Genomic DNA, 17,265 nt, shown 5'->3' with positions numbered 1-17,265 from the left:
GGGTGCCATCAGGGCTAGTTCCCATTTTGTGAACCTAGCTGAAGAAACATGTCTGGTTTGGGCTGAATTTAACAGAGCTGATACATCATGGGGTGTATAGATGGTTGAATTATGACCTAATACTACATCTTCGCTCTTACTTACTAAAAGGGCCGTTGCTGCTACACTTCTGAGACATGTTGGGAGTGACCTTGCCACATTGTCTAATTGTGCACTGTAGTATGCTACCGGTCTGCTAGCGTCACCATGTTTCTGTGCGAGGACACCTGCTGCACAGCCATCAGCTTCTGTACAAAATAGCTCAAAAGGCTTTTCATAATCAGGTATTCCCAATGCAGGTGCTCTTGTCAGACTATCTTTAAGGTTAAAGAACGCTTGCTCTGACTCTTCTGTGTGTACAACACGCTCTGGCTTTGAGGAAGAGACTAGCTCCTGCAATGGTAATGCTAGAATAGAAAAACCTGGGATCCAGGACCTACAGTATCCACACATCCCCAAGAAAGTACGAATCTGCTTCTGGCTCTGCGGCAGGGTCATGTGTTGTATGGCCTCAATTCTGTCGGTTGTCAGGTGTCTTAGCCCCTTAGTGAGGCAGTGTCCTAAGTATTTGACCTTAGTCTGACATGGCTGTAATTTATCCTTTGCCACCTTGTGCCCTGTTTGTGAAAGATGAAGCAACAACAATTTAGTATCATGCAAACATGACATAAAAGAATCAGAGCACAACAACAAATCGTCCACATATTGAATTAGAACAGACCCATTGTGGGGTTGAAAGGATTGCAAACAGTCATGTAAGGCTTGGGAGAAAATACTGGGGCTGTCAATGAACCCCTGGGGTAGTCTGGTCCATGTGTATTGCACTCCCCTGTAGGAGAATGCAAAAAGGTATTGGCAGTCAGGGTGAAGAGGGACTGAAAAGAAAGCAGAACATAGATCAATGACAGTAAAATGACTGGCAGACGGTGGAATCTGCATGAGGATGACAGCTGGATTCGGCACTACGGGGAATTGGCTCTCAACAACTTTGTTAATTCCTCTTAAGTCCTGGACTAATCTATAGCCCCTCCCCCCACTCTTCTTCACAGGGAAAATGGGACTATTTGCTGTACTGGCTGTACGAATTAAAATCCCTTGTTGTAACAGCCTCTCAATAACAGGATATACCCCTAGTTCCACCTCCGGTTTTAATGGATACTGTGGGATTTTTGGAGCTATCCTACCACTTTTTAGATTGACCATGACAGGGGCTACGTTTGCCATCAGTCCAGTTTCCTGTCCATCTCTGGTCCATAGGGAACCTGGTATTCCCAGCAACATCCCCTTTACTTGAGATGGACTTTGTTCTATAACAGTAGAGTGTAACATTAACCTTTGAGGGGTGTCCAATATATCCTGTACCTCATGTGCGACCTTCTCCGGCATATCTAAGAACACACCATCAGAAGTACAGTATATGACACAACCCATTTTACATAACAAGTCTCTCCCTAGCAAGTTAGTAGGAGCCGCTGCAGCCAAGAGAAATGAATGCTTAGTATGCAGAGGCCCGATAGTAACTTCGGCGGGTTTAGTTAGAGGATAATGTAACACTTTTCCCGTTACCCCCATAGCTGGAATAGTTTTACTGGTCACCTGTAGGTTGAAAGGAGAGGTTATCACAGATCGGGCCGGCCCTGTATCTACAAGAAAAGTTTGTTTCCTACCAGCTATGTCAACTATCATTGTTGGTTCTTCACTCTGACTCTCAGTTAACCTCACTGGCTGTAGACTACAGGTATGACCTGACCCCTACCGCTGACTATTGATTTCCTGCGCAGCATTTGCTGCTGTAATATGCGCGGGTAGATGTGAGTCTTCTAGTCTATGTGAATCTCTCCTTGGAGGATATCTATGTGACCCACCTTTCTGTGTATTGAGTCTTTCCTTTTTACACATTCTAGCGTAATGTCCTTCCTCGTTACAGTTGAAACACCTGATCACTTTAGGTTTCCTGTTATATGGGTTGTATGCTGGTGGTCGTGTATGCACCCCTTCTAGAGCCTGTATACGTACCGTCATTAACCTATCACTTTTCTCTTCCCTTTTTCTAAAAAGGTTCTTGTCATGCTCCACAGCAGACTCCCTAAGAGAGTCTACCGTGACGCCTCTCCAATTAGGTAATGTGGTTTGTACTCTCGTCTTTAAATTTTCTCTAAGGCCATCCATCAGTACCCCTACAGCTACCTCTCTGTGATTTGGATCCTCACTTATGTTGGATATCCCAGTGAATCGTGCGATCGCTGTTATAGCTCTAGCAAAGTAATCTGAGGCAGTTTCACTATCCTTTTGTTTAATGGTGAAAATCTTACTCCAATTTACTACTACTGGAAAACAGATGGCTAAGTGTTTGACAATTTGTTTTATATTCCGTTGGTTAATCTCATCAGTCAAGGTGTCATCTTCCTCCAACAAACAATCTTCAATAAATTTTTGTATGTTAGTATTGGGAGGAAGACACGCCCTCAACACTACCCGCCAATCCTTACTGGTTGGTTCGTGAGCATTTCCTAAGTCTTTAACAAATTTCTGACATTTAGCTAACTCTTTTCTAGGATCTGGGAATTCAGTCATAATGGAACGTAATTCTGATCTAGTCCAGGGACAATGCATTGTAACATTTCTTAAAGGAACTACACCATCCTTATCTGGTTTCCCATTGGGAACTGATATTGTGCGGACCGGGAACGCACCCTCTGGTACACTGACTTCAGGAGACACTACAGGATTTACTGGTCCTAGATTTAGAACGCTTTCACTCCTAGTGATCACGCTACTCTCACCTATCTCAGCCATTTTCTCATACTTGCGCTGAGCCTCTAGTACACTAACGGCATGGGCAATGGCCGAAATCACAGTGGGTTCATCTTCACTTTCAGATACACTTGATTTAAACTGGTTTAAAACAGGATACAACTTAGCAATTTTTCTATTTTCAGTTTTAACAACGGCTGTACTTACCCCTCCCGCCACATAAGGTGGCGGGGGCGCGCTTGCGCTGAGTTCGCCACGCTTCGCAACGGTTACATCCGCCTTGCGCGCGCTTTTCGTCACGCCTACTTCCGGTTTGCATTCGCTGCTCTGCCACGTGTTACTTTCCATTTGCCACAATTTTAAACAATCATTATGTTTATTCCTCACTTTCGTTGAGGTAATCAACCATACTTTATCTTTTACGGTATTTAGTACCTCTGCATTAAAACTTCCTATTGTTGGGAAAGGCCTATCACAAGTTTTGGTCATCTTGACCCACGTGTCACAATACACAGTTGCGTATGCACAATATTTCTTACACATGAGAAATTTCGCTGAACCAATAGGGCCTTCCTTAGGCAGTACACTGACCATCTCTAGCGTATGCTTAGCACCCATGTTGAACAATATACCTTCTACCCGGAACACAGACACACCGCAATGCTCTGTTCCTTCCGGCCAAATGTGAAATACAGACACACCGCAATGCTCTGTTCTTTCCACCTAATAATTTCAACTCTGTTGCTATACTCACCGCTAGAGATCTATAATGCTCGGTGAACGTATTTCCTTTAGCCGCGTTCACTCGCTTTTCTCACCCCTGGCGAGGATCCCTAATACAGAAATATCACTGTGGACCCTGGCTCAACCACAAAAATCTGCTGAGTTTATTATCGCTGGGAGCGCAAGTTAATACAATCAACCTGCCTTTCCAGTATAATTCCTCCTAGCTGCTTCACCAATTCGCACTAACGGTGCGATCGGATCGCACTGCCTACCAATACTAATTATTAGCAAACCTTGCGATCTATTGGTAGCGCTTTGCGAAAACCCGGTTTTCGCATTCGGTATACCTGCCCTGTATACCGTCCTTCAGTTGGGCAATCCGCCTCGTCAGACAGCAACTGAGCACAATCCACAATAAAACAGTGTATCTACGTTACAACATCACACACTATACACCTTTTCTGCGCAGAAAATCAAAAGTTCCCAACAACAGTAATAATATCTCAGAGGCTTTCACAAGTAATTATACTATACATGTACAATAACTATCAAAACGATTGTTTAACCACGTGGCAAGTCTACCGGAAGTTCGCGTATGCACAGCAGGAAATACACATACGCTAAGCAATGCAATACAGTTAAAACGCACAATGACAGAAAAAAGAAACAGTTTTCTCTTTTGTCCCTAGGTTCTAGTTAGCGTGCCCTAGATAATGCAAAACGGACATTCGGTTTCGCAACACAGAGTAAAATTCAGGTTTTGAACACCATGCGTTCTTACCCGTTTATGACGCGTCTCCACCCTTTGTTGAGGAACCGAAATCCGTTGGTCTTGCGTATCATCGGCAACGAAACCTCCAAAGCTCACGAGCCCCCAAATTGTTATGTGCGTATTGTCGCTAACCAATAACGATTGTCGAACCTCGATTTGTGTTTCCAAAGCACAAAGATTTATTCGCAATAAGTGGAATAATATGCTCAAGCGAAGTAATAGTAAATACAGTCGTTACTTATCGCAGGCGCTCTGGATCCAGTGCAGTCATTAAATCCTGAAGTCTGGGGACAAGATGTCTGCACTCTGGATCACAAGCTGCTGCTTATATACACAATCAAATACAGTAATACCATGAAGATGGTATAGCTTGCATCTATTGGTCCGGGTCTCAGGAATGTCCAAGGGGTCGTCAATCATTGGCTGGTTCATCCTAAGGAATCCAAAGGAGGGGGTCATCTCTGCAGGGGGTATGCTCTGCTCTTCCCGCCCGGATTCCTTAGTCTTAAGTAGTTCATAATTCCCTATCATTCATAACTTGCGTATGCACTCTGCGATTCCCTCGCAGAGTGAACCAAACAGTAGGATATGTAATAAGGTTCATTATGATACCACTCATGATGTTATTCCTTTAACCCATTCCGTGTATTTCACTAATATGCATGTAACTCTGATATAACATATAAATACTACTATATTTCGACATAACTGACTATGTGTTGCAATTACCATTAATGTGTACTATTTTATAAGTATGCGTGTTTGTGCGAATGTATGGTAAAAGACCGATTACTGTTGCTGCCACGTGTAGTGGATGCGCACGCCCTTTCACGCCGTAGCGTGCCCTTGTACGTCATAGCGTACCGTACGCATCTTTTCAGACAAAGACAACCAAGTTTGCTAGACTTTAATTGAAATGACTTTATCCAATTTGCTGACTTCGACACACTGTATGAATTGCTCAGAGGTGAGGAACCTTCATTGAAAGGATAGGCAGAAGCACAGGAAGAGGCATTTTCTACTCTGAAAAGAGATCTCTTTTCTGCCCCAGTTTTGGCCACTCCACACCCAGAGGGTGAGCTGGCAATTAAGGCTCACGCCGGCCCAGAGTCCTTATCAACAGTCTTACTACAAGAAGTAGGATCTGTGACTAGACCACTAGGGTATTTCTCAAGACTTCTTTCTCCTGTGGAAAGAGGTTTTGATGAATGTGCAAAACAACTGGCTGCAATACATTATGCTGTCAAAGTGCCAGAACATATTGTGGGTTTTAGAATCCTTAATATACAGACCCTACACTCTCCATTAACCCTTCTAATCCGGAACATGCTGCCTGGTGTCTCTCAACAGAGGTTTGGGAGATGGATAATGGATTTGAGTGGAAGCAATCTCAAAGTAAGTCACAAGGCCACATATGTATTATCTTAACTGCTAAACACAGCAGGGACGAAACATGACTGTGGACAAATTCCATATGATGAAACAATGACTTTGTTTAGACAAACAACACATCCGGATGACCGAGTCATCTTTGTTGATGGGTCTCGGTCTTACATGGATGGGAAATATGTGACAGGTTATGCAGTCTTGGATAAGACTATAGGGCTTCAGAGTCTTGTTAAATTACCTGGTCATATGTCCGCACATAGGGCAGATATGGAGGCAGTAAAGGAAGCCTTACTACTCCAACCTTCAGGACCACGTACTATATATAGCGACAGCTCATATGTAGTTCGGTACCTGACATTACACTTGGATACCAGGCACAGGCGCGGATTTGTGGGCAGCCAGAATAAACCCCTGCAGCATGCTTCAGTGCTCAAATTTATGAGAATGGGGAATGATGCATCCCGAAGAGGCTGCGATCATTAAAGTTCCTGCTCACCAGAAAGGGAATGATCCCCTTGTCATGGATAATAACTCTGCAAACGAAGCGGCCAAACTGGATGCTTTATCTGGGTTTTTCCGAGACCCACAATACAAAGAAGTATCATCTTATAAAGTGACGATACGAAACAAGACTCTGGAAGAAGGCCCAGAGTCATTTGAAGAGTAACAAGCAACGGATCAAGCAAAGGACACTTATAACGAGTGTATCTGAGAAAAGAATAAGAGGATAGCATGCGCATGTGAGGCGCAACCACAGGTCCTTTTACACTGTGGAAGGATCCCTACTGGCCAGAGCTGCTGGTTAGCGGGAAGAGTGGTGGTACCGGAAAACTAGGTCCAAACCTCAGGACAGCTGGGAACGGATTAGAGTTGGGTCTAATCTGAAGGTCACAGAAATTTCAGCATAGAAGAAGGTGTCAAGCAGGTCTTTGAAGCAAGTGATGTTTATTTGCTCAAGTGCCCTGATAAGGACACTTCACACCGGTTTAAGGTACCAGTGATCAAGGGGTCAGAAGAAACAAGAATGATACATTTCAGTACAAACCAGTGCTGTTTTATACATTTTTGGACACAGCCTTACAGGGGGTAAGCCAGCCCCCCTGAAGTCTGAGTTATTTTTAGTGTCAGGATGCACTATGTTTCCCCAAAAATGGATTTAAATACAATTTATACTTAACAAAATGTACACTTATCTGTGATATCCTAAAACTTGCTGTGATTTCCTGCATCCTGTTTTAGAGACAGAGGAAATCTAACAGCAAGTCTAATGAAACCTTCCTGTGCCTTCAGGTGTGTTGGACACTCACATATCAAAAGGTCTAATTAACATGGGGCCCTTTTTTCAGACAGTTTCAGCATACACATTTCCTCCCTGGCCTATGCCTCAGAAATAAATACATTTCCTCATCTATATTGCTAACTTGGGAATTCCAAAAGAAAAGTTACTACCCCAAACAACACATTTCCATACAAAACATCCCCTTGTACCACCATACGTGCATTTGCAATTATATACGTTGGTGCCTACACCACTAATTGAAATACATTTCTACATTAAATTATTTCTACATGATCCAGCCACAAATAAGTTATTTATAAGTGATCCAGCCACAGTGACAGTATATGCCCTCCTATGTTTAGTTATGCAATGGTCTCTGCTGCATTTCTGCTCGTTTACCAGCATTCTCCTTGCCAAGCACAGGTGTTTCTAAGTTCTGCATGTTGGCAGGATGTCCGCAGCTACTCTCAGGACGGTTGCCTAACTACCACATTAGTGTCCTCTCCTCCTATGCAACCAATGCTTTACTATTCAACTGGTTGCTTCAGCTCTCAGTTTCAGCTGTGCAATCACTTAACACACTCATGCAGATAATCATCCTGCAGTTTCTGATTGGTGCTGCTGCCTTTATAAACCTCTTTCTGGCTTCATACCAATGCTGGTGATAGCTCCTGCTTGACCTATTGTGCTTTGCATCCTGACCTGTTTGGTTATCAATGTTTGACCTGGACTGGTTAAAGGATCCTGCTGTCTTCTCCACTCCTGACCCCTGGCTTGTTAAACAGATCTGCATACAGGGGCGCGCTGGACCGGGGGGCAGCGGGCACCCGGGCCGCTCAGTCTAGTGGCTGTTCGGGCTGGCCTCCGCCGTGGATGCAAAAATTTTTGTTATATGTCACGCGATGCGGCCGCAACAGCGCACAGGCGGCCGCATCACATGACATGCGATGCGGCCGCATCACGTGTCATGTGATGCGGCCACCTGTCTGCATATATATCTTTATCTGCCATGACTTGCTAAAAGGAACTGCTGTCTTTTCTACTCCTGACCTCGTCTTTTCTGTTAGTTGCATTAGGTTAATGCAACTAACAGAAAAGACGATTCTCAGTTTGCAACACTACACCATCTTGTTGCGCATTACTTCCTACTTTGTTCTGTTCACTCCATCAGGCAATTCATCATCATTTCATCATCATTTATTTATATAGCGCCACTAATAACGCAGCGCTGTACAGAGGGGCTTACAGTCAAATTCCCTAATATAGACACACACTCACACACAGACATAGACATACAGGGAGGGAGACAGATGCGCAGACTAGGGTCAATTTTTGATAGCAGCCAATTAACCTACAAGTATGTTTTTGGAGTGTGTGAGGAAACTGGAGCACCCGGAGGAAACCCACGCAAACACAGGGAGAATATACAAACTCCACACAGATAAGGTCATGGTCGGGAATCGAACTCATGACCCCAGTGCTGTGAGGCAGAAGTGCTAACCACTAGGCCACTGTGCTACCAATTGTTAATCATCAACTACTAATACCCAAGCTGAAGTCCTGGGGGCAACTGAGTACTGTGGAACAAATCAAGTTCCTCGGAAGTGGCACTGCTGTAGGTGAACATCTTGAAAAGTGGTTTTAGTAATTGAGGATTACATATACTTTGCCCTTAACACCAAGGATGCCAGAAATATGCTTCACTCTACTTGGTTATGCTCCCTTGTCCAAAATTTATGCGGGTGTGAAAACAAACTGAAAACTGGAGGTGTGATAGTATAACTAAACACTATTATTTATACAATGATATATTTGGTTGAAAACAATATGCTATTTACAAAAGTGAGGGGAAAAAAAGGGGGGGGGGGATGTTTGCTGTTTGTTGCCACTGATGGTCCAGCTGCAGTGTGTGAGCACTCAGTGTACAACGCAAATTCACCAACTTCGCAAAATAAATAATATTATTTTAGCTTAATAATTTTGTAAACTATATTTTCATTCTGTTATGCGCCGGACCTTTCGTGTTCTCTTGCCAGAGTGCTGTCTGAGAATTACCTGGTGGCACTCTCTGAGAAGTACATTCCAGGCATCACCGGGTTGCCTGGGGTTCCAGCTGCCATCTTGCGTTGTGAGCACACCAACATCTATCCTTTATGAAGTCTGTTACCTTACTACAATTGCCTGGCCTCGGCCTCCAGCTTGATACTACAGGTATTTAATTAATTGAATTAGCTTGCACTTTGACTGCTTTTTGGCTCCTATAATCTGGTTCCAGACAGCAGTTACTTGCTCCTGTTACATACTTGTTTCCAGCGCCCATATATATATATATATATATATATATATATATGTTTGTGTTCATCGATCAAATATTTATATATCTATATTATACCCTATCTATCTTATAACTATCTAAGGAACAAAAACTCTGAATTTGGACATAGACACAATGGCTGAAATTGCCTCTTTTTGGACAAACCTAGAAACACTCTGAACGAAAACTGTGGATCATTGGTACCCATGCAGGAACTTTGGTGAAAAAAGTGATAACACCACACACAGAGACAGTTCAGTGATTGTTATGTAGTAAATATAATAGTGATAAAGGACAACTAACGCACAAGAAAAGGCATCTAATCCCCCAATACTAAAATATTGGATCTTCTTTGAAGGATTATAATGCTGTTTTGGATATGTAAAAGTGTTTACATTTAACCTATAATTATTTACTACACCTGTGCAGATGTTCATAACCTTTTTGCTTTTTAAATTATTGCTCACATATCATTAACATTATTACTGTTTGTCAGGAGCCGCCCACGATCTTCCGGGATGGCCGCCTGTGCCTCCTCTCCAGCGCGTCTGGTTGCCTAGCAACTCCCGGCCGCCCGGCTACAGCTACATTAGAGCGTTCCCGTTGCTAGGCAATGGGACGCTATACTCTGAGCACGATGGCGCTAATTATGACAGCGCTGCGGCGCTGAGCTTCCATTGACCCACAGTAATATATAAACCCTTCCTGGCCCTCCTACCAGTGCCAGTTTCAGGTCCCTACCTGCCTCCAGCATTTCCCTGTGTTCCAGTTCATTGCTTGTCTCCTGATATTTGCCTGCCTGCCTGTGACCCGGATTGCCTTTGACTACGCCTTTTGGATCTCCCTTTGTACCGCGCTTGCAGAACGCTACTGACCTGGCTTGACTCACCTTCCCTTCGGATTCTCCTTGTGTACCTTCATTGCCCGCACTGTTACCGAACCGGCTTGTCTGACAATTCTTTCCTCGTGCATCGCTATCTGACTCGTGGAAGGACCGCGACCTGCGTGTCTTCTGCAGCTGAGTCCATACCTCCTTGCGGGGGTCCCTGGTGAATACCAGGAGCACGTTAGATTCCGCACTTTCCTTCGAGTAGTGCCAACGATAGCAGGTACGCTATACTAAGTTGTGACACTATTGACATAGTTTCAAGTTTAGGTGATACTTTTTGTATAGCTTATATCTATCTACCTATTGCTCAATATCATGTCTCTCGCTCCCTCTCATATCTACCTATAGATCTCATATCTAGATAGACAGTTTTCCTGGTAGGGGCACGTCGATCATTTGCTGGATTGGATAATAGTGGTCAGACCCTCTATTTTGCATAGCCAAACCCACTTTACATTTTCCACTACACTTGCAACAGAACACTTCCCTTGCTCACACCTGATCCCTGCCCAACTGTCACTCACAACAATAATGATGATTTAGAAAATTATAGGGAACATTGTTAGCCACTGAAACTGGCTTTATATTGTAGTTACCAGCAGAATGAGATCTTTTTATGTACATGACAACAGAATTGACTCTATTTTGTATATTTGCCACAAGAATGGATTCTGCTTTGTATGTCATTCACCTGAACTGACTATGTTTGCGTAATAGCAACCATAACTGACTGTTTTTCTTATTGATACCATAATGTACTCTGCTTTGTGTTATAGGCACCACAATGTGCTCTATTTTGCATACTTGCCACTATTTAATTTGCTCTGTAGGCTGAGCTAAACTCTAAGGGCTAGATTTACTAAACTGCGGGTTTGAAAAAGTGGGGATGTTGCCTATAGGAACCAATCAGATTCTAGCTGTCATATTGTAGAATGCACTAAATAAATGACCGCTAGAATCTGATTGGTTGCTATAGGCAACATCTCCACTTTTTCAAACCCGCAGTTTAATAAATATACCCCTAAGTATCTGATTTAGTATTCTCAGTAGAGCTCATTTACTAATATTGCATTTGAGTGCAAAATTTGCACTAAACTATAACAAACAATACACTTCATTGATTATGTAACATGCACTAAACAGATAAAAGCTGATTGTTTGGGCTAAGTCAGTTTATTAAGTTACATTTCTGATAGTGGCCTTGATCTTTGTTATGTGGAATTTATACTTTTTACATTTTGTTATTACTTTCTTGATAATGCAGTAAAATATGCAATACAAACTAAAGACTAAGGGGTATATTTAAGAAATAACGGTAGTGCACTATCGTGCACTTACCATGTAATTTAGTCCACGATGTGTCCAACTCAAATTTATTAACGGTGCATCGCAGCAGATATCATTGATATCTGCTGCTTTTCACTCCTGATCGTTTTTGCGAGCAGTCACCATACAACAGTATGGTGACTGCTCTGGCCGCAATTTAGCAAGTCCCGAAAAAATGTTTTTTTCGGGAACTTGTTGTGTTAATGTACGCTGGCGTACATCATCCGAAATGCTGCTAAAACTTGTGTTCTTCGTTATGTCCAGCTCTGCTCTCCGGAGAGCAGAGCTGGACAGCGCATGGGCAGGGAGTGATCTTACGATCCCTCCCTGTCACAGCTTTAAGCTCTCCAGACGGCACATGCGCAGTTGCATGAAGAAGAGAAAGTACACCGAAGAGGAGGAGATCCAGAGACAGCGCGACCGAAGAGACAGTGGTGAGTATGGTTTTTTTTTCAACACAGAAACAGCAGTTTTTCGGAACTGCTGTTTCTGTGATCCATTTTTCATAAATTTGAGAAATACATCAATCCTTATCCATGCGATAAGGATTGATAAGTATTTCTCACTTTCCCCGATACATGATAAATGTGCCCCTAAACTTTATATAACAATTGTATTTACTTTTTTCAAGTAGAAGAGGTCCACATACTCTGAGGTATATTTAAAACTGGTTCACACCATAAAAAAAGAGGACAATAAATTAGTATTGTCCTCTTTTATATGGTTTGAAACAGTTTTGCAACATTTTCAGCAGTTGCATATAATGTATATAATTTATTTTTAACTCATTTTCATGTCAAATAATACTTTTATGCTTTACTTATGTGTGTATGTCAGAAGAGGGCTTTACACAGGAGACACCAACCACACTTTCATAATAAATTAGGCTGATCATTATTCTAAGTCCGTGGTGAAATACACAACCCTCTGGCTGCTACATTTTCTTACTTCATTTCCCGGTTTGTTCCTACATATCCAGGTGATTTATTGTACCCAACATGAGTCCTTATATCCATCCAAGTGTGTGTATATGTGCATCTCACCTCGGCTTCCTCCTCTCCTCCCCTCACTCCCTCCACCCTCCACTGTATCCCCTCCCTCTTTTGTCTATCCTTGCCTTTGTATCATCTTCAAAATCTGTGAGCTAAGGATATAGACAGCAAGCACAATCACATATACTGTATAGGCAAGGTGACACGTTCGAATTTGTTTACGCAGCCAATGGTCGTGTAAACACATACGCTCAATTACCGTGCAGCGCTTCCAATCACCGCGCACAGACAGGTTGGATTCCACATACTGATTTTAGGGAGTTGTTGCACACGTCCATATACACCACAGGGCACAGTCACACCCATACATTGACACGCCTTAAGGCTGCACATTGGTGGTAAGTGACACACACATTGATGCACACACAATGGCATAGACAATCTGACACACAGACACGGATGTATTCCCCGGTAAACGCTCGGGGTCACAGCTTTGCTGAAACATGGACAATTTCCTCTTCTTCCTGGGGATCGTGAGCTCGACACGAGGTACTGGCTGTCTCCATTTGTCTTCTAGGTTTTTGTCCATGTTTACATTTTGTGTGTAAGCTAGATAGCTGGAAAAATGGTAGCCAGAATAATACTGGTTACTATCCCTGTTTTTCTTTCACTCCCTTCTCATTTTAATTAGCATGTTGTGACTAAAAACTGCCTGGGTAGTGATTCTAGACATTTATTTGCTATGTCACAGGTCTGTTATGGTGTCTCAAGTGTTGGATTTTAAATATCCATTTTGTTGTAGATCCTGTTACAGTGCTATGTTTATGTATCAAAATGATCAGTCATGTATTGAGGAATATATCAGTATTATATTTTTGGGTCACCTGTTTTCTATTAAGCATTTGAAGAACAAAAAAAAACAAACCACAATGTGATTTGGCTGGCAAATTATGAAATTTTAATTCCAGTTGGTTGATTATATGGGCACAAAAGGACAACTGACCCTAATCTATGTTCAATGTGGAGCCAAAAGGTTCATCATACAACTGCACCAAAGTAGCTCCATCAGCTTGGCTGAATGTTTGGATCATTCAGATTTGGTAATACGTGTCTATGTGCATGTATGGTCAAATATGATAGATCTGGCTGGGATGTGTGATAACTGTTTACCAAGAATTATCAAGCTTCTCTTAACTTGCCAATAGCCCACACACTCCATTTTTATGCTGCGTGGACATGGGCTTAAAACATATGCATCAATCTTTTGTGAAGCAGAGGAATAGTGCCCACACACTTGGCGCTGGCCTGCCAATGACATACAGGACTCTAGTCAGGTGATCAGCAACTGTTATGAATAGTTCTACTTCTGCTCTACAATTTCTTCCATCCTGTATTTTCCCCTTGGTGGTAACTTGATTGTTGGGGCACCCTTCAGGAGAAAGTTACTGAATTTTAGAACACCCAGTTTAGTTCTCAAAGTAAAAAATAATAATTAAAGTTTAAATCTTTTGTTTCAATTCTACCTAGAATTGGTATGTCTGCTCCAATCAGAGCAAACAGTTGCTGTAAAAATGATAATATATTTGTCGTTGCCTCTAGCTCTTATTGTGGGGGACATTCCAATAAAAAATAATAAGTGAAAGAATAACAATAGAAGATACCATTTAAAAAACAAAAACATACACATGACTTTTTACTGTCTATAACTTTACCTAAACTAGAAAAAATGCACATATCTGGTATCAAAATAAATGAGATAAATAGAGGACCACATTTAAAGCCGCAATCCAATGAAAAAATCAGGTACATTTTTTTCTTAACATCACTATGGCATGCTGTAATAAAAATAAAAATAACCATTTCCCCTGTTTGTTTGTTTGTTTTTTTTTATTCTTCAGGCTTCTATTAATGATTTATGATTATGGACCATCATGGCAACCACAGCCCCTATGAGGGCGGTCTGCACTGAGACATCTTCCTTCCCCGCCCCCTCTGCTATCACATGACATGCCGAGAGTCTGTGAGACTGTGTCTGACAGCAATTTTTTTTTGTGAAACAGATATGTTTTGAATTTGAGATAATGATTTGTAGGTGGATAGCTAAGAAAATTACTATCAGATGCATGATTGAAAGGTATTTTCTATTTAAAGAGAAAAAAAATCTATGTGACACTGCTGCTTTTAGGACATATTCCTAAGGGAACATTAATAACCGTGTTACCTATTTTATTTTATCTTATAAAATAAGACAATTTCTTTAAAAATACTTCCCTATCTGTCATGAAAAAACATGTTATAAAAATGCAATTGTAGCATTATTATTTTTGCTATGTGCTGGTAAAATGACAAAAGATCCGTGAGGGAGCTAAAGAAACATTTGAGTGGAAATCGTCCTTTTTCGTAATGAACAAAAGTGAAGTTTAGTTTACTAATTTTCAATAAAAAATTTAAAAGCATCAATACAACATAGTTTTTTTTTCTTTAAATAGCAAATTAAACATGCATCTAATTTATTTTTCTTTGCTATGCTCCTTTTCAATATTGCAAGAATTATCGGCGTCGTAAGACTTGATTATACCTGATTTAAAAGCAAGTTGGTTTTTTTTCTTATACTTGTTAAGCAAAGCTTATAAGCATACATTATTGTATACAGAACACCTTGCAGTTTGTATAACAGAATCGGTGGAGCGCTGGGAAAAATGGCTGCATGCAGCAGCCCTCATTGCTCCGGCTACCATAGTAAAATCTTTTGTGTAGTTTATAGTGCAGCTTTAAGTGCAAAACTAAGTCAGACTCCTGAGCTATGGAAGCTTTTTTTGTTTGCATGGTTGCTGTCTGACAAGTGCATTTTATCTAAAAAATTAATACTAATGTAAGGGCATAATTTAGCTGTAAACTAAGTATATTTTGAATTGCATTGGGAGTTTGTAGGTGAGTGAGGTGAAGAAAGTTGTTAGAGAGAGAGAAAAAAAATGGTGTGTAATTAATCACCTTTAAACAATTTTCAGTTGCTGCTGCTGTTGTTTGGTGTTTGTAACTGAGGCTACGTCCTAGGGTAGTGCTGGGCAACAAACGTCCCTCATAGCACTCACCTGGGCCCCCCTATCGTTCCTGCTTTGTTATTGTCAGATTTGTTTGTTATAGCTTCATTGAAATGCCCGCTGATATGTTATTTACATACAAGTGTCTCTTCCTTTGATTTAAATGTATTGTTTTAACATATTACGATATTAAAGGTAACGTGCAACTCTTTTGAAACTTTGTTCTCACTTTTAATAGAGCGTTCGAATTATATTTTTTTAAGGCCTCCCTGCAACAAAGTGTGCTATGTACTTAATGCTCCCATAGAACTGGTCCGTTAACTTACATAGTTCAAAAAACAATCAGCCTTAACTTGTTTTAACCAGCCTTTGTGAATGTGCATTAATTGCCTGATTATAATGCCTGTGTATTTAAGGCCCTAAGTGCAACACCAAGTGATATCCTGCCAACTGTCTGAAAAGTGCAATTGTTATGAGAAGTGCATAGGTCAGCACAAGGAAATAGGAAAGCAAGGTATACTTACTTTTGCATATTTAGATTATTGTTCTCTGTGGTCAGTTTCTGTAAAAGCTTTTTTTTTTTGTACTTTTAGGGCCTGATAGCCTGATTTATTAAGGAAAGTTAAGTAAAAAATTGAGTAAGTAGTCTCCTGGATAAAACCATGTTACCATGCAAATTAGTTTTCTATTTTTCCCATAAGTTAAATACTGTCTGTTTTTTCATGTAGCACACAATACTTGATAGCTTATTTGTACACTAAACTTTAAAGTTGATATTTGTGTGCTACATGAAAAATAGCCAGTATTTAACTAATGTGCAAAATAGAAAACTAATTTGCACCCTTTGCATTGTAACATGTTTCAGGAGACAATTTTTTATTTAACTTTCCTTAATGAATGCCTTGAGTCATTAAGGAGAGCAAACCAAAAGTAGGAGTAACTTTGCACCTTTGCAAAACTATGTTGCACTGCAGGGGGAGGTAAATTTAAAATGTAGGGATAGATTTATAGTTTGGGTAGGGCATTTCCTAGATCCACTTTTATTTTCATATTTTAAGTCTTAAAAATAAAGCTATCAAGTATTTGTGTGCTGTGTTACATGACAAATAAAGCCAGTGGCTTCTTTATGTGCAGAATTATAACCTAATTTGCACTCTTTGCATTGCAACATGGCTTGTACAGGAGCAAATTACCCCCCCCTTTTTTTTTTGCCTTGCTCTTCTTAATGACTCGGGGCCCTTACTGTTTTTTTAAAAAAATGTAACCGCTAATTAATACTTTATTACATGGCTGCAGAGTTAGTAAAATTGTGCAAAAGACACAGGCCCATCAAGTTTACCCTTTTATAAATAGTAATTATGTTGATCCATAGAAGGGAAAAACACAAAATTCCTGGTACAACAGATGCCAATTTAGGCTCACAGGGGGAAAAATTCTTCCTGTCTCCAAAAAATGGCATTCTGTTAGATTCTGTGAATATATCAACCCCCCACTAATGTCCTTTAGTAAATATAGCTACAGATACAGAAAACAGCGATTATCTAAAGCTTCATTAAGCCCCATAGGGTTTAAAGTCGATAGTTTGAGTATCCATGCTGATTTGCTAAGACATAACTTGGAGAATCTATCACCCCTTCTAATATTGCTTTCAACATGTTCTACCCCTATAAGGGACAGACCCTCCGAGTCACCATTATGGACATTAGCAAAGTGCCTTGAAACACTAGGAACCATGATCTTGTTT

General features: G+C 41.0%; 1 protein-coding gene across 1 annotated transcript in view; it reads left to right on the top strand.

Annotated features, from left to right (window-relative positions):
- The first annotated feature begins 12,593 nt into the window (after positions 1–12,593).
- TMEM132A (transmembrane protein 132A) overlaps positions 12,594–17,265 on the top strand; it is a 65,331-nt gene continuing 60,659 nt past the window's right edge. The window contains exon 1 of the mRNA XM_075217195.1: positions 12,594–13,029. Within this exon, the coding sequence (XP_075073296.1) occupies positions 12,984–13,029 (46 nt within the window). The 5' untranslated portion in view covers positions 12,594–12,983. The remainder of the gene's footprint in view (positions 13,030–17,265) is intronic.

This window comes from Mixophyes fleayi, chromosome 6 (assembly GCF_038048845.1).
Source record: "Mixophyes fleayi isolate aMixFle1 chromosome 6, aMixFle1.hap1, whole genome shotgun sequence".
Lineage (NCBI taxonomy): Eukaryota > Metazoa > Chordata > Amphibia > Anura > Limnodynastidae > Mixophyes > Mixophyes fleayi.
Note: the sequence above shows the minus strand (reverse complement) of the source record. Positions and strands in the feature narration are given on the sequence as shown.